The following is a 21,332-nucleotide window of genomic DNA, read 5'->3' as shown; positions in this document are numbered from 1 at the left end:
CTCTCTAGGTTATACCACATTTGCTATTATTCCAGGAGAGAGTTCTTGGAACATGGGCTCCCAGTGGGTCAAGAACTTTTGTCCATAATACTCTGGCCTCTTTTCTCTTCTTGGACACATACTTGCAACAACTTCAACATAAAGGCAAATGACAGAGTTTGGAGCCCCTTATAAAAAGCTGGTACTTGTTGCTCCCATTGCCTAAGACCATTGATAACCTTGATAGTTGTCCTCCCTAACCGAGAGGAACAGTCTTTTCCCCCTCTCTTTTCCCTTGGACTTGATTATATTTATTTACCTCCTCAAAGTGATATATGGCCAGGAATAAACTGGGGAGTAGGATAGAGAGAAACTTCCTCATTGTAAAGCCTATTAAAACTGGACACCTACTTGAATTCAACTTACTATTTACCTCCCTCCTCAAAGATCTAGGCCAGAAATCCCCTCAGACAATATGAAATCCAGCCCCTCCCTAAATAGGCATGAATTCCTGAAAAGTCTCTAGCCTCCAGTGGAAACTTCCAGGGTTGGGCAAGAGTTCATTATTTTTAAGAAGTTTTTTTCCTTACATCAAAACCAAAGTCTCTCCTTTGCTCCAAACCTGCTTTGTAGGGCCAAAATCAGGCTATAATTGTTCTTCCAGGTGACAGGTATTCAGATCTAAGAATATCCAGGAATAGCTCCTTAGTTGAGTGGAAGCCCCTTGAGGAGGGTACAAGAGTATTTGTATTCCTTGGGCCTAGCAGAGGCTTATCCATCCCATTATCAATCTGATGTTCCTCCAGGTTGGATACTATCCTGAGAATGTGCTTCCCAAATTCTGGTCCCCTTTCCTGTATGTTTTAGGACAAACGACATACTTTTCTAAAGCTCAGATAGTTGTTGAATGAACAAGAATCCTATAGGAGCTCTGTCCTTGATACTGAGGTCTGACATTCTTTAGCCCTTGTCTCTCTAAAATTCCTGAGCCTTGATGATGCATATATCGTGGGGGGGGGGGGGGTGAGCAGTCTGTCTTTCCCATTGCTGTTTCCCTACCCTGAGCCTGAAACCTAGTTTTGAAGGTCTCACTTTTTCCAGTAGACAGACTGGGATGGTCCTGGACAGGGCTCTGGGGATCCCACTATCTATCCCATGTAGGTCTGACTATAAGTCCCACTTTTCCCCCAGTTCTTGCTAGGCAAAATCCTTAGTGCAACACATAATTGGTGTTAATAGTCAGCAGAAATGTATTTACTGTACAGAAAGCTCTGGGCTTGTGAGGTAAAGATAAAAAGCCACATATGCCTTGCTATCCAAAACTAATCAGGATACAAGATAGAATGTGACAAGGACAAAATTTAAGGAAATTGAGGGATGGAGAAAACCACTTCAGTTGGGGATACGACAGAAACTTAATAGAGAAGGTGGCATCTGGGCTGGTCCTTCCAAGGAAAGGAGAAACTTAAGCAGATGGTAATGGAGAGTGGGAGAGAAAATTGGGGAAATGCATTCAAGGCAAGGGGGACAGCATGAGCCAAGCTCTGGCACAGGAAGAATGTAGGCCAGACTTGCGAGAATAGAAGCTGTTAGAATCTTAGAGTAGTTTTGAGTGTGGAGAGAATTTTCTTTTCAAAGAGATCAACTTTTTAGAGGGAGGAGTTAGCTACATTTGGGGATAGCTGAAGTTTCTTCTCCCTGGGGAGAAGTTGCCATTCCCTAGTCATCCCCAGATGAGCTGCCTGGCCAGGAACAAGGCCTTGCTTACATTTTGCCAGAATGAGGTAGGGAAGGGTAATGATGGGGACAGGCTCCCATTTCTTCCTCTCTCACTTTACCATTTACAAATCTCTCCTACAATAGCTATGGGAGTTTTAAAGTAGGCTATATTATTCCCATTTTATGGATTAAAAAAAAACAAACAAACTATGACCTGAGAAGGGAGACCTTTTTTCAGTCCCCTAACACCTAGGGGAAAGCTTTGACCTTAGGCACCCTCCCTCCTGTACCAGAAGCTGGCTCCCTGGGAAATGCCCATTTGGGGGAATTACAAGGTGGGTGATTACTTGTTTCACTTTGGAAAGGCTCCATTAACAGCAAATAAGAATGTCCTCCCAGCTTGATTACCTGCTCTATGTCATATCTGACAATATTCAGAAGATACAGGTGTGGTACAAGGAGAGAACACAACTTGAAGACAGAACATTGGGGTTCAGATTCCAGCTTGGCAACTTATTTAGTGGGACAAGTCTCAGTCTCCCTCTAGATTTGTTTCCTCCTTTGTATAATGTAGAGGGAAGAATTCATTTCAACAAATACTGTCTTAGGCATTGTACTAAGTTCTAGGGATACAGAGGAGCCATGCCTCTTCCCCCCCCCCCCAACCCCCCCCAAAAAAGCCATATCTTTTCCTCAAGGAACTGACATTTACCAAAATGGACTAAATGGTACTAAGGTACTTCACTACTCTAGCCTGTGTAGAGCCACCAGGGTTCCTCATCTGCCCCATTTAGAGATTGACTGAGGCTTGGCCAACCAGTTGCAGTCAGGGCCTGTTCTTCTCTGAGTATGCTCTCACTTCTAACCTTCATTAGCGCTACTCACATTCATCCCCTGCTTTCTTCCCCAGAAGGGAGAGGCTGTGCATGTATGTGCCTCTGAGTTTTCTGAAATGCAGTATTGATTCAACAAACATTAAACTGGTTGTGCAGAGCTAGCCATAATCCCATTCCTTATGGAATTTGTAGTCTAGAAGAGGGGTGATGCACAGCCAACCAGCTATGATAGATGTCCTTATGTGGTCAATGAAAAACGAAGCACTTGGTGAAGCCAGCATTGGCCAAGGTTGAGTGCAGGAGAAGGATGGTACCTTTAAAGGATGACCTTTGAGTTGGGCTGTCTAAGAATTCCACTTGAAGAGGAGAGGAGAAGGAGACACAGACCAAGCTCTGGGAAGGAGGCTTCAGTGATTCCAGGATCTGGAGGAGAGGAATATGGAATTAAGCTTGAAAGGTGTGGAGTAGTGCCACCTGGGGTTGGTGGGGGAGACATCTTGGACTAATTGCTAGAGAAGGCTTTAGAGTAGAAAGGGTTCTGGGCCTGAGGCCAGAAGACTGTGGCTTCTTAGCTTTGTTCCCAGAGGCATATCACTTCATCCTTCTGAACCTCAGTTTCCTCCCTGTAAAATGGAGGATTCATGTTTATCCCTATTGCAGAAGGGCTTGGTGAGGAAAGCATTTTGTAAGCCCCAAAGAGCTTTATAAATGAACTGTTGTTGTGCCAAAGAGAGGAGGGGGATGGAGGCAAGAGGGAGAGTCATTGAAATTGTTCTTCAATGTCTTCGTAAGAAAAAAGTGATCCATGCAATGGAAGAAGAGATCAGTGGTTGGGGAAGTTTGCCAGGCTTTGATTTTAAACTGAATGTTGTATGAATTAGAACCAAGTCAAGATTGATTGACCCCATTACTTTACTTATATTTCCCACATGGAGTGTCTCAGGTTGTGCAGTTCTTGCCAACCATATATTTACAATTAACCATTTCTTTCTCTTTTGTTCAGGAAAGAATCTCTATACAAATGAATACGTAGCTATCAAATTGGTAAGTTCTATGCCCTGGCTTCCCTAATCTCCCCTTGTCTCTTGGCAACTTTGAATTTTTTTTCCCAAAAATTGCTGGTTTAGACCCTGGGGCTTCCCAACCCAAAATCTTCTCCCAATCTCAAACTACAGAAACAACATGAATTTGCTAAATTCTGACCTTCTAGAATTTTTATTCAATTCATCCAGTCCCACATGGGGAAAAGGGAATAAACGAAATCTCAGAAAGGGGCTAAAAAAAATCCAACTCTAGCATTACACAAAAGACAGTGTAGTCTTATCAGCTCCAAGAACAAAGCACATTAAGTATGATGGGTATCTGCGGGAGAGTACACCATGGGCTGGACCAGTTAGGAAAGGTCTCTGAAATAGGTAAAACTGAGAGCTGTTGAACCAGAACTATAAAACCTTCCTAGAATTGTATCTAAGCTGGAATAATAAGGTCATTTGGCTTAGTGAGAGTTTAGTGGACAGGGATATTTTGCTGCTCAAGCAACAGTTGAGTTTGGGCCCCCCACCCCCACCCCACCCCCCGCCAAACATGAGGGCTCAAGTGACCTCCTCTATAGGCCCTAGGATCTTCCCCCTGCAGGCCTAGATATTGAGAAGTATAAAAGCTGGCTTTCTAGAGGTATGGGGAGGTTCAGTGACAAGAGTGGAATATATGCCCACCCCCTACTTTGATGAGCTCCATCAGCAGACTCCTGCCACCACAGGGGTTTCTGTCCACTTAGGAGCTTCCTGGGCTTGCCTCAGCCAACCACAAAGGCTCGTGTGTGTGCACTGAGGATGCCTTTGTTTGGAATCAGAGATAAAACAAACAAGAACATTGGATCTGGAGTTAGATACCCTAAGTTCAAATCTTACCTCTGCTGTTTTGGAGCCATAAACTATTATCAGAGCTGCACTGATCTCTTCTAGTTTTAAATCCTGTGATCTTTGAGGAAGTATCCTCGCTGTCATTTGTAACTTTCAGCATCCCATGAATCTGTCTTTTGCCCACTAGACCCCTGGTTTTTTGTCGGGGAGAGAAAGCATTTTCCTTTAATGGAGGACTTTCTCTTTCTCTCTCTCCTCATCTGTATTCCCTCACCTAGACCTTCTTGTGACTCATAGCACACATTTGTCAGTTGGCCAGGGTCAGGGTTTAGACTCATTTTGGGACTTTGAGCAGAATGAATCCCCTCCATGACTTCATGGAGGTTTTGGGTCCTGAAAAATAGAATGCCAGACTTGGAAGAGACCAGAGAACATGGAATGTCAGAACACAGAATATCTGAAATGGGAAAGGCCCATAGGTTGGAAAATCATAAAATTTTAGGCCCAAGATCTTAAAGCTCATCAAGTCCAACACACTGCATTTCATTGACAGAACCAGTATTAGAACCCAGAACTCTTTCTCTTTTGTTGTGCGTCAAGAAAAGTTCTAAAACCCATGGTGGCAAGTAGAGACAATTTTATATCTCAGATCTGTCTGAGAAATTAGTTTACATTAATGTTTAGTGACCTTCACAAATAGGACCAAGGCCATGAGTTCTACTCCATTCCCTTGGCACATCCTGGACCATTGGCCCTAGGCAACTACATCCCAAAGATAGAACCTCTGCCATAAGTTCAGGCTTTGGCAGCAAGGGATTAGGAGAACCATTTCTATGGAGTTGGAATGGGAGGAGATCAGCAGGTGGTCCTGCCCATTGCTTAGAGGCAGATGCAAGTGCCAGAAATCAGAGATCCCCTATTGGCCCCAACCCTTTTGTAAGTTCTCCCCTTCATTAAATGGGTTTTTAATGGAGTTACCTTCTTGAGAGTCTCACTGGATCCAGGCTACCCTGAAAGCTAACCTCTTTGCTTCTTCCATTGGATTTCTTGAATCCAAGATGCCAGTGACCAGACTCATTGTGACTATATCATACTGTGGATATGTACAGGATTTTTATTCTGACCTGAGTGATGGTGGCAAGTTGAGATGCTCTAGACCAGAGTAAGAACCAGTCTTCCTGGTAAAAGATGCAGTCAGACCCATCCATTTCATTAATTGCTGTTTCTGCATCTTGTTCTTTTTCTCCTCCTATCCCTCCCCTCTAAAGGAACCTATAAAGTCCAGAGCCCCACAACTACATTTGGAATACCGGTTTTACAAACAACTGGGCAATACAGGTAAGATTGTGAACTCTGAGACAGAATTCTCACAGGTACCAGGGGAATCAATGACGGTATTGAAGAGGCAATATTCTAGTCTGAGAGGCAAGAGATTGAGTGAGCAATCCCAGCACACCTATATGATCTTGGGTGAGTCTTTTGTCTCTTGTTTGTTTCCCACTTTCAGTGATAGAGTTAGACTATAATCCCTAAGATCCTTTCCAGCTTTGATAAGTCAGGTTTGGCGTCCCAAGTCTTTTTGCCTAGGCTGCTATCTGGACTAAGGACAATGACTACCTCTTACTAGATTCCAAGTTTTTTTACAAACCAAATACAAGAGTAAGAAGGGGTAACTCATGAGATGTTGGGTTAGTTGGAGAAGACTTTCTCCTGTAAGATAAAGAATGGTGTCTTTTATGGCTTGGGATGAATTCTGGTCACTGCCCCCAAAACACCCTAGGAACCTACTAGGAAGAAATGCAATTAATAAAGCCAGATTGCTGTTTGCCCCAAATAGTTTCCAAGATCAGTAGAAAGAGCCCCAGACTGAGAGCCGGAGGCCTGGATTTTAATCCTAGCTCTACTACTGACTTATACCTTGGGCAAGTCATTTCTTTCCCAAATCCCCTGCCTTCTGGACTATTCCTATTTTGTGACTTATAGGGACACAAAACCATCTTTTATGAGGAATATGATCAGAGTAGTATTAAGGTGGTAAGAGGAATGGAATTTATGCCATTGGAAGGAACAGGTACATGGGGTGATGACATACTGATCCTCATATATCTGAAGACTTCACAGAAGTCTTATTTTCTCATTTTATAGATGAAACCCAACAAGGTGAAAGGGACCTGGGAGATATCACCTAGCTCCCACAATGGAAATAGGATCTAGAGCTGAAAGGACCATTATAGATCACAGTAATTTCAACTTTTTCCTTTTTGAAGGGAAGTGACTTGCTCAAGGTCATCCAAGTAGCCCTCAGTTACAGAGCCCAGATCCAAGGTTCTACTTCCCCTGTGAGGTCTGTGTTCGTGTCTCTGCTACTCAGCATCAAAACCAATTCTGCCCCACTCTCTTGTCTCTTATAGAAGGGATTCCTCAGGTTTACTACTTTGGCCCTTGTGGGAAATACAATGCCATGGTGCTGGAGTTGCTGGGACCCAGTCTGGAAGATCTATTTGACTTGTGTGACCGGACATTCACCCTGAAAACTGTGCTGATGATTGCTATCCAACTGGTGAGGGCCCAGTGGGAGCACCCCAGGGTGATGGGGGTGGCCTGTAGCCTGGACCTGAGGAGAAGGGGGGGAGAAAGGTCTCTCTGCAGAGTGGAAAAGATGAGGGACTTGTATCTGCCTCTGGAAGCCTGAGGTAGTGCAGAAAATTGGAGAAATGATAGAGGTGAGGAAGATGGGACACGAAATGAAAACACAGAGCTCAGAGAAAGGCAAAAGCCAGCGCGGGTTGCTCAGAGAGAAGTTGAAAAGACCCTGAAGATATATTTGAGGCACTTTGACTTTCTGCCCCAAACCCAGGGACTCCAAGACCTCCTGGTCCTTGCCTCTGGCACCATTTCTCTCCAAGTCATTTTATTTTTCTGATGGTTCTCCGGGGGTTGGAGAAGAGCAGGATTGTCTTCTTGGCTATTGTTCTTAATGTTAGAGATCACCCTCAAGAACTTTTATTCTCCTCAGCTACCCATTGTAGAGATTCCATACATGAATTTACTTCTGGAGGACAAATTAGAATATAGTTCTCACTCTCTCCCATCCCTATTGGTCATTCAACAAATACCAACAAATACTACTCAAGTAGTAGGCCAGTCCAAGAGGCCCCTTTGGGCTAGTCTGGCCACAGGTATCCCTTGTCCAGTTCTATGAATTGTTTGATGTCTTTGCCATCTTCCTCTGGTTGGAGGAGTATTGAAGCAGGGCCTGTCTTGGGCTTCCTGGGTTCTTGGACTAGAGACTTGACAGAGGGTATACAGCAGAGAGGGTCGAGAAGGAGGAGAACAGGGTGGGGGAACAGTAGGCAGGGCAGGCAAGAACCCAGAGAATGTGTGGAGGCTGGACAGTGAGCAGGTCTGGCTCCTACACAATCCACAATCCCCTAGATCACACGGATGGAATATGTCCACACCAAAAGCCTGATATACCGGGATGTGAAGCCAGAGAACTTCTTGGTGGGCCGGCCAGGGACTAAGCGTCAACACACCATTCACATCATTGACTTTGGCCTGGCCAAGGAATATATTGATCCCGAGACCAAAAAGCACATCCCCTACCGCGAGCACAAGAGCCTGACAGGCACAGCACGCTATATGAGCATCAACACGCACTTGGGGAAAGGTAACATCCCAGCCCATCCCTGGGGTCAAGGGAGGGGGAGAGACTCGGGCAGAATCCTATAACACCAAAGAGCAATGTCAGAGAGCCAGGGTTGGTCAAGGGTTCCTCTGGCTGGCGGGCTGGTGACTTCTCTCACAGAGCCCATGAAGTGGGAGAGAACCTAGCACTGCAGAGAAGGGGAAGAGGAGTGGACTGAGGGTGGGCAGGGAAGGCTTTGGGTGGTGTGGAAGTAAACCTGAGGATAGCCCAAATGAGCATATTCCAGTCCCGAAGGAAGAAGACCTGCCCCTACTGGAGAGCACACTTAAGACAAGGGGGTCAGACCAGGAATGCTTGCCTTTTGGTAAAGCCCATGAAAAATAAAATAGCAGATGCGTGGTGTTCAAAGGAACAGAATTAATGGGAGTTTTAATTAGAGGGAACCATATTAGACTTGATTTCCTTGAAGGCACCACCAACCCTGTGGTAGAGAGCTTCCCACATCCACAGCCCAGGGAAGTGCGCTCTCAGTGGGTTCATCCCCTATAGGTAAGGACAAAGGATTGGGGTTAGTTCCATCATCAAGGAGGAATAAGGACATCAGCTTTCAAGGGTTTCCTGCAAGAGAGAGTGGCCATGTTCAGGGTGTGGTGGTTCTCCTTTTGGGACCCAGCAGCCCCAAGTGTCTCTAGCCACAGCAGGAGCTGGTCTCAAGGCCCTTCACTCCTTCAGCATGCAGCAACAAGAGTTCATTCAGTGCCAGTGCAGTACAGTTTAGAGAAGTCTTGGTGGTGCCTTTGCCCCCTGAGCTCACCAGTGCAGATGACCAGGCAGCATTACTAACAGGCAGATTATGGAGGCAGTAGGAGGTGTAAGGAAAGAGAAAGGCCTCTGTCCCAGGGTATCCCCAGAGGCATCAGGAGGCGGGGATTAACTGACTTGTGCTCCTCCTTCAGAGCAGAGTCGGCGGGATGACCTAGAAGCACTAGGCCACATGTTCATGTACTTTCTTCGTGGGAGCCTCCCCTGGCAAGGTCTCAAGGTAAATAGTGACAGAAAATCTCAGAACCAGATAGTGAATTCTTCACATTTTGGTCTGAACAGTAGCTTGCCTCAGCACATGTGTACACGTGCCTTGGTTCACTTTTGCATCATTTGAATTAAATAATTTCTGTTGTGTGTGCTCGGGGCACTTGGGGAAACCCAGCTTCTCTTATGTCAGGACTTCATCTGTAGACCTCATCTGTATTATTGCCACATAAGACCTGAAAGTCAGAAAGGAGTGCTTTTCTATTTATTTACCCCAGGGGGAAAAGCCAAAAGAATCAAGTGCCTTGCATTCAGCCCTTTACACAAGTAGATCACAGTCTGATTTCCTAGTTTAGCCCAAAGCCTGGTAGGCCTGTTAATCCAGCCTTTAGCTTGAGAAGTCAAGAGCAGAGGGCCTCTGGTGTCCCAGCTCAAGTGCATTTTTTCCTTCATTGACAGGAGTAGCAGCCACGGGGACACTTATGTGCCTGAAAAAGGGCCCTTATGGGCAAGAGACCATTTTTCACCATATTAAGTGCATCTGACAGTGTAGTAGGTACCAACTGAAGAGGCTGCCTTGCCTTAGAAAGGATTGCTGTATCAGCTTCTTCTCAGCCTTAGAAACTCATTCTGAATGAGAAATTGGCGGCACCCAAGTCTAAGCAGTCTTGGGATGGAAGAATCCATTAGCTTTTGCTCTGTGGACATAACCTCACCATAGGACTAGACCTGGACAGTGGTACTAAGGTTTGGCCTAATTGGTTTTCTCCTCCAGGCAGACACCCTGAAAGAAAGGTATCAGAAGATCGGAGACACTAAGAGAGCAACACCAATTGAAGTCCTTTGTGAAAACTTCCCTGGTAAGTACCCCTCCTCCCTTCAGCCACATGAGCTCATGGGCTTCAAGCCAAAGGGCCACTTTCCTCCTGCAATGGTATGTCATGCTGTCTGTCCAGAAGAGACTGCCCTGAGTTTGTGGGGAACCTGTAGATCTCCTGGGCCACAGATTCTCCCCATCTTCCTGAACAAAAGTGGCAGGGAGATCCCAGCTTGCTCCATCACGTGTTACAGATTCTCTTTCATCTGAAGTATATATGTTTCAAATCCACCCCTTGTTTGTGCTTCTTTTTGAGAAGCACAAGGTTAAATCTCCAGATTGTCCTGGCTGAGACTTCAAGTCAGATGTGACATTACCTTCAAGAAAGATCCTGATGACTTGGGCAGCTAGCTCAGTTGCAAAATCTCTTTGGATGAGTACTTAGACCTTGAGTGGGTGATGCTTACAAGTCCCTAAGGTGGCCAAGAGATCCACAAGGCCCTGATTTGATCAGGTCAAAAGTCAGCCCAGACTCAATCAGAGCCATCCAGAGTAGGATAGTTTAATGAAAAGGGCAGGCTGCTCACATAGCACTCCTATCCTCCCCCTCATGTCTCTACAGAGGAAATGGCCACTTACCTGCGCTATGTGCGACGGCTGGATTTCTTTGAGAAGCCCGACTATGACTATCTGCGGAAACTCTTCACAGACCTGTTTGACCGCAATGGATTCGTGTTTGATTATGAATACGACTGGGCTGGAAAATCCCTGGTATGATACTTTCCCTGCCCAGAGACCTGCTCCATTTTCATCTTTACTTTTGACCTGAGTGGCTAAGGGAACTGCCCCCGAGGGACTATTTTACTTGGAGAGCACCCATCTGCCCTCCTGCCTTGTCATGGTAGAGATGGGGATCCCAGACATCTGACTCACATCCCCGACCTTCCTCTGTTCTGCCTTCCAGCCAACACCAATTGGCACCGTCCACAGTGAAATCAGTACCCAGCCACTCAACCGGGACAAGTCCCAGGTCTTCCCCAAACACCAGGTAAGGGTGTATTTAGGGGGACTGACATTGCACGCCTCTCCATGGAGGCCCTCAGAGCCCTTCTGTAAGAGTCAATTAAATGAGCATTTATTAAGCACTCACTTTATACAGGGCACTGTGCTAGTAGATGCTGGGGACATAAAAAATAAGAGATGACGAAATCCCTGCCCTGAAGGTCTGTCTATACACAAACTCAAAAAAGTAGGCTCTAGTGTGATGGGGCAAAGGAAAATGCCTAAGATCTGTGGAAGGAAAATGAATGGATGGAGAACTTCATCCTGATCTGTCAGGGAAAGTGAGCATGGAGGCCACAGTCTACAGGAATCCCCTTTGATGGGAGATAGAAGACCCAGCTCATTTGAAGGTCCTGGGTATGAAGAGGTGGGCTGTGGAGTCACAGGAAAGGTCAGTTGAAGCCAGATTTGGAGGAGTCTTAGGACTTAGCATTTTATTTTTCCTAGTAGCAGTAAGAAGTACCAAGAAGTACAGTGGTAGAGTGAAATGGTCAAAGAGGAAGGGATTTTGGCATTGGTGTGAAAAAAGAGGCCTGAAGAGGAAAGGAGTGGGAGAGCAGCTAAATTGGAGGGTGTGACAATAGGCCAGTTGAGAGGGGATGATGATGATGACCTGCATTGGGCTTCTGGTAGTGCGGAGAAGTGAGCCAGTAGTTGCAGTAGCTCGAGAACTGCCCAGATCTCGTGACTTCTTGTGGGAGAAGAGGGTCACAGATGACTCAAGGCTTTGAGCTGGAAGAGAAAGTGGAAGTGCCCAGCATCCGCCATGGCCTTTATTCTCTCTTACTGCCTACTTGGCATTCAAATGCTTACAAACTGTGAGACTATATAAGGAATTTTAGCTCTTTGTGCCTTGGCCCACGCTAAGTTGGGAACTGAGCTCCTTAGTGTAACATCAGGGGCTTCCCACAGTGACATCCAGGATGCAGGGAACAACCTGGAGCTCCCCGAGGAGCTAGAGTAGGTGCTGCTCCCAGGGCTGTTAGCACTCATACTCTCCACCCTCCTCTCTGCTTTCTCCAGGTGATGAGCTCCACCAACGGTGAACTCAACACTGATGACCCCACGGCTGGCCATTCCAACGCCCCCATCACAGCCCCTGCCGAAGTAGAGGTGGCTGACGAGACAAAGTAAGAGGCTGGGCCAGATTCCATCCTCCCTCAGGGTCCAGGCATGTGCCTCGGAGCACTATGCCAGTGGGGTCAGAGATAACATCTAACAAGAATGAGGTAGTCTCTGCCCACAAGGAGTTTACTTTCTGTTGGGGGGGGGCATTTATGAAGCCTCTACCGAACCTCAGGGATACACAGAAGGGCCCTGCCCTCGTGGAGCCCCCAGCCTAATGCATCCCGAGTGAAAGCAGGAGCTTCTAGGGGGATTACAAAAGGATTCTTGCAGGAGGAAGATCTTAACTGAGACTTAAAGGAAGCTGGGGGTGGGGTTGAAGTGTGTTCCATAATCACAGAGAATGTGGAGGGGGGTTGGGGATGGGTGGCAATGTGTAAGAAGCTGAAGAGGTAGAAGAGGACTAGGTTATAAAGGGTACCGAATGCCAAAGAGAGGCTTTTAGAAAATATTCCGTCCTGGAGATGAGATGGAAGAGTCACTGGAGTGTATGGAATCGGGGAGCAGCATGGCCAAACTGGGCTATTTCAAATAGCTCAGGGTCAGATCAGCCCAGAGCAGAAAACTGAAGGCCCAGGGGGGCCAGGGGGCACGAGGGACAGGCCCCCCCAGGAGTAGGCAGGGGTGAAGGAGAGAAGGCTCATTTGTCTGCACAGGACGGGGAGGGTAGGTAGAAAGCCCACTTGGAGCCCGACGATGGTTCTGCTGTGAGGACCGTCTCTTGCGAGAGACAAGGCCCCAGGAGGCAAGTTAGGAGGGTGCCACAGATGTGAGGCATAAAGGTGGACGCTTCTGGGGAGGTGTAGAGAGAAGGAGATGAGGATGCCGAGGTTATGAATCCGGGAGGCCGTAGAAGTGGCGTGGAGTTGGGAGGGACGGGCAGTTTGAAATGCTTTCTAGGCGGGCGGTAAGGCGGGACTGCATGTTCAGGACAGGACGTCTTCAGAGCTCAATTCAGATGAACCTCATAGCAACGCTGAGAGCCAGGGGCTATTGGGATCCAAATTTTACAGATGGGGTAACTGAGGCAAACAGGTCCAATGTGAAATCTCCCGACTGGGGGAGTATAGAGGAAAAAGAAAAAGGGCCCAGGATAGAGAGGGCACATGGTATAGGTGATGGATCAGATAGGTAGGAGGGAAGCAGGAGGCCAGAGCCAAGAAAACTCTTGAGAGAGGAGAGTTTGGAGAAGATGGAAGGTCATGAGGAAATGGGGAGGGGTCAAGAATGTCCTTAGTCAAAGTGGAGGGGGGGAGGCTTTAACCCCGTTTATTGCCAAAGGTAGAGAAGACAGACAAGCAGGAATGGAGGCAGCCGAGAGGGGCCAACCCTGGCAGGAGGGGCGGCTAACGTAGGATCAGGGCATGTTGGGACACAGGACAGGTGGGGGGGGGGCTCTGCTCAAGAAATCTGGAAGGTGGCGCAATGGGGGGCTGGTGTAGGAGCTCACAGCGAAAAGCCCAGGGGCTGGGGAAGCTGGGGGAAGGGAGAGCCCCAGGATTCTTTTTTCTTGGGGAGCAAAAGAGAATCTCAGGAGCCCCTGGGCCAGGGCTATAGGGGGTGTGCAAGAAGCAGTGGGGTTAGGAGGGTGCTTTACTTCTCCCGAGGGTCCGGACCAGGGCTCGGGCATCCCTCCTCAGTGGCTGGGTGGGTGGCAGGGATGCTCCTAGGGAGCAGCCAGGCGGCGCCCTCCACTCGGCTCCTCTGCCCTTCAGGTGCTGCTGTTTCTTCAAGAGGAGGAAGAGGAAATCCACACAGCGGCACAAGTGAGCCTCTGGGGCCCAGGCGGACCGACTGGAGCTCTGTCGTCTCCACCCTTTCTGGCCCCAGAGATCGCAGGTGGCCCCTGCCCGTGGCCCTGCCTCCTGCAGCCGGGCAAGGGGCCGCCAGGAGAGAGGCCGGGAACAGAGAGCCCAGGGAGAGGAAGGGGGACCACTAGCCCCAGCCCCCTCCCCCCTAGGCCCAGGAGTCACCTACTCCAAGCAAGACTTTGGCAGAAATTCCTACATCCGTGTCTCGTCCAGTCCACCTTGAGAGCGTTAACTATTTAAAAACCACACACCGAGGAAGGCACCGAAGCCCACAGAGCAAGCACTTCCCCTCCCGCCCTTCCCCCTCACCTGTCATTTTGAGACTCGCGTGCATCAGGGATCAGCCCCCCCACGCAGACCTTCCATCTCCATGTGCGCACTTAGGTCTAAGGTGAAGCCTGGGAGGCCCTCAGATCTTCCTCCTCAGTTTGACCTTCACCACTTAGTGTTATAAAATCCAGCCTTTTTTTTTTTCCCTTTCAAAAAGGCCGTTTCATCATGGTATGGGGAGGAGAGGAAGCTTCTTTGTTGTTGGGGATTCCCCTGCCCCCTTTATGTCTTTTGTGGGGGCTGGGCTAAGCCTTGTTCCCTGTGCACTTTGACCATCCAGTGATGGGGGGCCAGAAAGTGAGGAGGGAGATGGGGGGGTGGAAATTGATAGCGCTCCCCCCCCCCATGGGGCAGCTGGCAGCCTCAAACCAAAGGGAAGGGGGAGACCAGTCCCCACAGCTGGGAAAGTAAGATGCCATCCCAAGGCCTCAAACTACTCTGAAAATTCTCTTTTTCCCCCCCATCCCCAACTTCCTTTCTCCCCACTCTCCAAATTGGAGCCAAAAATGCTGCACCAAAGCCCTGGGGAATTTGGGTCCCCCCTGGAAGGGTAGATGGGGACCCCAGGGATAGGGCTGCCTGCAGTAGCCAAGGTCCCCTCTCTCACACACTCCCCCCTTGGGGAAAGGCGAGCTCAGCCAGCTGTACCCCAAAATGGTGGAGCGGCCAGGCGAGCAGCCAAGAGGGGTCTCCAATGGGTACTCTGGCCCTCTTTAGTGGCCCTGGGACGAGGCCTAGGGCCCGAGACACCCTTGCCCTTAATGCTGTCCCAAACCCTGACTCTCCCACCCCACCTTGCCATCCATCTTCCTAGTTACTAAAGGCTGTCCAGTGATTCCAGGTCAGCCGTCCTCTTCCTCTCCCCCAGCCCCTGCCAGTGTCCTGGGGACAGCGGCTCCTTTGACCACCCCATCCCCCAAGGTTGCTCTCTAAGAGCTGATGATGCGTACTGGGCCTTTCCCTTTCTCCCCAGCCAGCGCCAAGGACGACAAAACGCCTTAAGACCCCGGCACCCCTCGAAAGGGGGTCCGAGGATGAGTATGTGTGGCAGGGGAGAGGGGTGCACCGGTCACTGGTGGCCACGGCAAACAGACCCCAACCCAAGCGCCCTTTCACCTCCTCCTCCCCAAAGGAAACGGTCCAAGGGAGCATCGGCCCAGTCTGTCCATGAATCTCTGCCTGTCAAGTATCACTTCTTTTGGTCCATGTGTCTGGCTTGGCTGAAAGCAGCAGCTTGAGGCTAGAAGACGCATCCCTGTCACAGACCCGAGTCCCAACGTCAAGATCGATCGTACCTGTGCAGCTCCACGGCAGGCGAGCAAGCGTCCATTGTGAGTTTAGTTACTGCTTTACAAAGTGTACAGAAATGGCATTTACATTTCTCTGATGCTTCCTGGAAGCCATAGAATTTAGGGGCTTTTTTAAAAAAAATAAACAAAAATGAAAAAGAGTACGAGGCCCAGGCCTTTCCTTGCTCGGGCATCACTGGGGGCGCCGGGGGCACATCGGATCCAACTCGGGAGAGCTCTTGGAATGGGAGGCGGGAGGGCAGGGCCTCGGAGAGCCACGCTAGGAAGCTTGTGCTCTTTGCACCGTGCCATCGATGATGCCTGGTTCCAGACTCTGCCCTGGGACTCTCCAGTCAGGACAAGCCTCCCTTAGCCTGGGAAGAGGGGGAGAGGGCCGGGGTGGGGATTCTTGGGTGTATTTTAGACGCCTGGACTTCGATCTCCCCATTTCTCCTAGCGCAGACAGAACAAATAAGAATTAGAGCCCCGACAGGACTGGCACGGCTCTGGTATCAGTTACTGGGTCCCTCCATCCCGCCTGTGTAGAGGGAAGGCCCCGATCTCGCCCCCTTCAGTCAGGGGGCCCGTGTCTGCCTATTTCCAGGCGAAAGAGAGCTATTTTTGCAAATGGCACCTTTTTATGAAAGCCTTTCACGGTCTCCGAAATAATCCTCCGGATAAAAATGTTCTCATTTCACCAGCAGCTGAGCTCAGCCTGCCAACAGCACTCCAAGACCATCAAAGCTCTCGCCACTTGGTAACGTGAAAGCACAGGCCGGGGCTTCGCCTCTCTCCTCCGTACCTGATGGCTTATTGGATGGCGTTTCTCAGCCCACCATCGGGTTCCTTCAGCCACGTAGCCATCCAGGTGAAGGAAGGGGCCTGGGAGAGGCGTGGGCAGGGTCTGAACTCGGAGCCAGGATCCACCATCAGGCCTAGGCCAGGAGCACAGCTTTAGAGGCCGCCCTTGGGCAGAGGCCTGTAGAGGAAGGCACCCCCGCAAGCCGTGGCAATGGCAGGCTGCCCTTTGTCACAGAATGGAGGGAGGCTTCAGAAATAGTCTGTCACAAGATGGGAGAGTGAAAGTGTGCGGAAGGACCGCCGAGCCCCAACGTGGGGGGACGTGGACTCCCTTTTCATGGGCTCCAGGGCATCTGACCACCTAGCAAGAGCCGTTGGGCTTGTGCTTGGCGAGGCCGGCATGAAACAGACTTTGGCCATGGACGAGGATCTAGAACAAACTCCTCCTCCCCGTTTCTGAGGGCTCTCGCCGTGCCTCCCCATCAGGGCTGGGAGTCGTTGCCTCGTCCCCACTCCATCTGCCACCAGGAGCTCTTCTCTGCGGGCCTCCCCCTCACACTCGGGGTCTGCAGCGCCCTGATGCCGGGCCTCTTCCCCAAACCCACTTCTTTACTCAAACGCATCGAGACACAGTCATGTCCGGATCTTGCCATCACCCCAAAGCATTCCGTTTCCGTGTTCATAAACTGACTTCTTTTCTGATAGCCTTTTTATCGTTCTGTCTTTCCTCTGACTGAACCATCCGAGCCCTGCTGCCTTCATTGTGACCTCCAATCTCTTCACCTCGATTCTTTCTTGGCCACATCCCCACATTTACTACACCGACTCCCCATCTTCTTTTGGGGGGAGGGAGATAATAGTTCTTCCCTAGCTCCATGAAATGACAATTTTTAACATTTGGGGTTTTTAATTTTGAGTCTCATTCTCTCCCTTCTTTCCTCCCAATCCCCCTCAGTGAGATGGAAACTGGATACCAATTTTTACATTTGCAAATGATGAAGAAACACTTTTCAACAGTAATCATTTAGTGGAAGAAACCTCAAATCAAAAAAGAATAAAGTGACATCATATGCTTTGGTCTGGATCCCGACTCCCCTCGGTTCATTTCTCTGGAAGCAGATGGCATTTTTGTCATGAGCTCTTTGGCATCATCTTATTGTATTGTGAAGAATAACAAAGTTGTTCCGTCATTCAGTGCACAATAATTACTGTTACTGTGAACAACGTTCTCCTGCTTCTGCTTACTTCATTTTGTATCAGTTTGTCTCAGACTTCTCTTGTCCAGTTTTTTCTTCCTGCTTGTCATTTCTGATACACGATAGTATTCCATTTCAAAACATAGCAAAACTTACTCCGCCTTCACTTTCTTATCTCTTTGGGACACAGACTTAACAGCCCTTCAGGAATAGGTGCAAATTGCTCTCCACATTGGTGCAATCAATTCCCAACTCCCAACAGTATCTCAATTGTCCCATCCTCCAACTTAAAATTTCCTTTTCTGTCATAATACCAATCTGATAGATGTGAGGTGGCACCTCCGAGTTGTCTAAAGTCTCTAATTAATGGTCATTTTAATTACTGAGAACCACCTTTTTATATCCTTTCATCATTTATCAATTAGGGAATGACTCACTTCTCTAGGCATTTAAGAAATGAAGCCTTTATTAGACTTAAAAAGTTTTTTTCACCATTACGGTTACCATGTATTGCCCTCCATCTCAATTTGCCCTCATTTGTGCTACTTGCAGACAGTGTTTTGCTTCTGACCACTGCCTACCCCAGTCTGCCCTTTCTTCTACTATTGCCCCACTTCCTGCTTCTCTTATCGCCTTGTAGAGTACTAACTACTTTCTTGTAGAATAAGATAGATTCCCGATACCCAATTGAGTGTGTATGTTCTTCCCTCTGGCCAATTTCAATGAAAGTAAGGTTCAAGCAGGTCCCTCCCCACCTCCCCCATCTCCTCCATTTGTAAAAGCCCTTTTATGTAATTTACCCTATTTTCTCTCTCCCCCCCTTTTCCCAATGCCCATTTTTTAAAGATACATCCCGTCATTTATATATATAAAAAATGGGCATATATATATATATATATATGTATACAATATATCCCATATATCAAATCACACCCTTGCCATCATCTGTCTGTGTAGACTGTTTAAATGCTTCAATGATAATGCTCTTGGGTAGTTTAACCTTATTGAAAATCTTATCTTGGCTTTTTCCTGTTTACCTTTTTGTGTTTCTCTTGAGTTTTATACTTGTCAAATTTCTATTCAGCTTTGGTCTTTCATCAGAAGTACCTGAAAGTCCCGTCTTTCATTAAATGCTCACTTTTTCCCCTGAAGGATTATATACTGTTTTGATGGACAAGTGATTCTTGCTTACAGTCCTAGTTTCTTTGCCCTCTGGATATTCCATGCTGTCCCATATTTTTAATATAGATTCCGCTGTCTTGTTATCCTGAGAGCAGCTCCATGGTATCTGAATTGTTTCTTTTTTGGCTGCTTACAACCTTTTCTCCTTAACCTGGGAGTTCTGGAATTTGGCTATGTTTTTCCTGAGAGTTTTTAAAATTAGATTCAATACCAAGTATCAATTCCAAGGAAAGAAGAGTGGTAAAGGGCTCAAAGCCACCCCATGGCTCTTGTTCAACTTTTTCTGTTTCTATTTTATCCTCTGGAATATCAGAGCAGTTTTCCTTGATGATTTCTTGAAAGATGGTAGCTAAATTTTTTTGATCGTGGCTTTCAGGGAGTCCAATAATTATTCAATTTCCCCTGGATTTATTTCCCAGATCAGTTATCTTCTATTTTATCATTCTTTTGACTTTGTTTTATTGTTTCTTCATGTCTCAAGGAGTCATCAGCTTCTACTTGCCCAAATCTACTTTTTAAGGAATTCTTTTCTTCAGTTTTTGTACATCTTTTTCATGTGGTCATTTCTTCTCTTCATTAAATTTGTGTTTTTTTAATTACTTTTGTCTTTCAACTTAGAATCAATGCTATGTATTGGGATCAAGGGAGAAGACTGGTGGGGATTAAGTGACTAGCCCAAGGTCATACAGCTAAGCCACACTTGAACCCAGGACCTCCTCCCGTTAGTGTTGGCTCTCAATCCCCTGAGCCTCTTAACATACCCTTATATATGTCTCTTCCATTTGGTCAATTCTGCTTTTTAAGGTTCTCTTTGGTAGATTTTTTTTTTTTAAGGCATTTTCTTTGGTATTTTCTTTTTTTCCATTATTCTCTGTTATTGCTTACATTTCCCAATTTTTCATCTATCTCTTATATTTGATTTAAAATCTTTTGAACTCTAGTAAATTTTTTTGGTCTTGAAACCAATTCATATTTTTCTTCAAGGTTTTGGACATGACAGTCTTGATTTTGTTGCTTTTTTTTTGAGTCTGTGTTTTGGTCTTGCCTGTCATCAAAATAATTTTTGTTTGCTCATTGTCCAGCATTTTTAACATTTAAAAAAAAACTGCGATAGGCGGGCCTGTTCCCATGGGTGACGTTGGCACTATCTCAAGCTTCAAGTTCTTGGGGCAGAGGTCCAAGAGCCACAAGAACTCTCCTGTCCTGGAACTATGGCCAAGGTCTCCCGCTCCCCTGGTGGGTGCTGAGGCTCCTCCTCACCATGGGACTTCCCCAGAGCCAGCAAAGGGACCCTGTAATGTTCTGGCACTCTGGGGCCCCACAGGCCCCCCGGCCACCTTTGGTCTTAGCCTGAGAAATTGAAGTTGTTTGGAATGGGATTCGGTCCATGGACCTTCGCCATCCTGGCTCTACGCCTCCTTCCCCATCTCGACCTCTTAATGCCAGGCTTCAGCCGTGGCTTACAGCCGCCACCAGTCCAGCATTTGCTCCTCTTTTAGTGTTGCTACATGAAGATGGGGGGAATGACTGTCTCAGCTGGTTCCCCACGGCGGCACGACTCTCCTTTCACACCTCCCTAATCACACGCTCCCTCATCCCAGCACATTCTCCAGGTCTTTTTAGGTCTCCTCCTCCTCCTCCTGCCACCCCCCTGAGCCAGCCCGTCTGTCCAGCCACCCCGGCTTCTCGGGCCGCTGCCTTCTTTCTCCTCTTCGTCTTTCCATCCTTAAGGCGCTTCTCGTTCGGACCATCCCTCGTCCTTCCTCCCTCGCTCTTCTGCTGTCTCTTTCAGGCCTTCGGAGCCTCCTTAGTGCTGCCACGGGTGCCTCCAAGGACTTGTCCTCCTCGTCAGGCCATCGGCTCTGGCCTCGCTCTGGCCTCCCTCTTGTACTCAAGGGCTCCCCCTCATGATCTGGGATCAAATGTAAAACCTGGTTTGGCGTTTCAAGCTCTCCACAAGCTGCCCCTTCGATGCCAGCCTCCGCCACATTCCTGACACAAGACACTCCACGCCTGGAACGGCCGCCCTCTCCCCTCCTCGGCCCACCGGCTTTCCTCAGTCTTCAGTTAACGATGCTACTGTGGGGACAGCCAGGTGGCTCAGTGGATGGAGAGTCACGCCTAGAGACAGGAGGTCCTGGGATCAAACCTGGCCTCGGACACTTCTTAAGTATGACCCTGGGCCAGTCACTGCACCCCAACTGCCCAGCCCTTGCTGCGCTCTCTGTCTTGGAACCCGTAGGGTAAAGGTAAAAAACAAAGATGGGTTTTTGAAAAAATAAAACTAAATCCCACCTTCACAACTTCTTCCTGGTGGTTTCCCCTCGGCTACCTGATCTCCTTCCTTTGGGGATTCCCTCAGGATTACAGTGAGCTTGTCCATGGCTGCTGGCTCGCCTGGCACGTGGAGGTGTTTACCGGGCAGTACAGCGAGGACAACAGGGCACCCCGGCGGTGAACAGGAGATGCGGAGGGTCGACCCTCGTTTGAAAAGGGAATCTGGATTCCCAGACCATGACGGATTGGGGGGGGGTCCCCGATTACATACACGATGGACACTGAGGCAGCTGCCAGAGTGGAGCCACCACAACAGATCCCAGAGTCTACGGAAGGTAACGGCCAAGACGAAAACCATCAGTAAAAAT

At 48.2% G+C, this 21,332-nt stretch overlaps 1 protein-coding gene across 2 annotated transcripts in view; it reads left to right on the top strand.

The window, feature by feature from the left end:
* CSNK1G2 (casein kinase 1 gamma 2) overlaps positions 1-15,669 on the top strand; it is a 103,051-nt gene extending 87,382 nt beyond the window's left edge. The window contains exons 3-12 of one of the 2 annotated variants that reach the window (XM_044672116.1): positions 3,538-3,578; positions 5,665-5,734; positions 6,808-6,956; positions 7,832-8,066; positions 9,002-9,087; positions 9,850-9,934; positions 10,514-10,662; positions 10,856-10,939; positions 11,977-12,083; positions 13,794-15,669. In XM_044672116.1, coding sequence (XP_044528051.1) covers positions 3,538-3,578; positions 5,665-5,734; positions 6,808-6,956; positions 7,832-8,066; positions 9,002-9,087; positions 9,850-9,934; positions 10,514-10,662; positions 10,856-10,939; positions 11,977-12,083; positions 13,794-13,848 — 1,061 coding nt within the window. In that variant the 3' untranslated portion in view covers positions 13,849-15,669. Of the gene's footprint in view, positions 1-3,537; positions 3,579-5,664; positions 5,867-6,807; positions 6,957-7,831; positions 8,067-9,001; positions 9,088-9,849; positions 9,935-10,513; positions 10,663-10,855; positions 10,940-11,976; positions 12,084-13,793 lie in introns of both variants that reach the window. The other variant, XM_044672108.1, reaches the window with a different exon arrangement.
* The last annotated feature ends 5,663 nt before the right edge of the window (positions 15,670-21,332 follow it).

Source organism: Gracilinanus agilis, chromosome 1 (genome assembly GCF_016433145.1).
Source record: "Gracilinanus agilis isolate LMUSP501 chromosome 1, AgileGrace, whole genome shotgun sequence".
NCBI classification, from domain to species: domain Eukaryota; kingdom Metazoa; phylum Chordata; class Mammalia; order Didelphimorphia; family Didelphidae; genus Gracilinanus; species Gracilinanus agilis.
The sequence above is the reverse complement of the archived record's forward strand: the minus strand, read 5'-3'. Positions and strand labels throughout refer to the sequence as shown.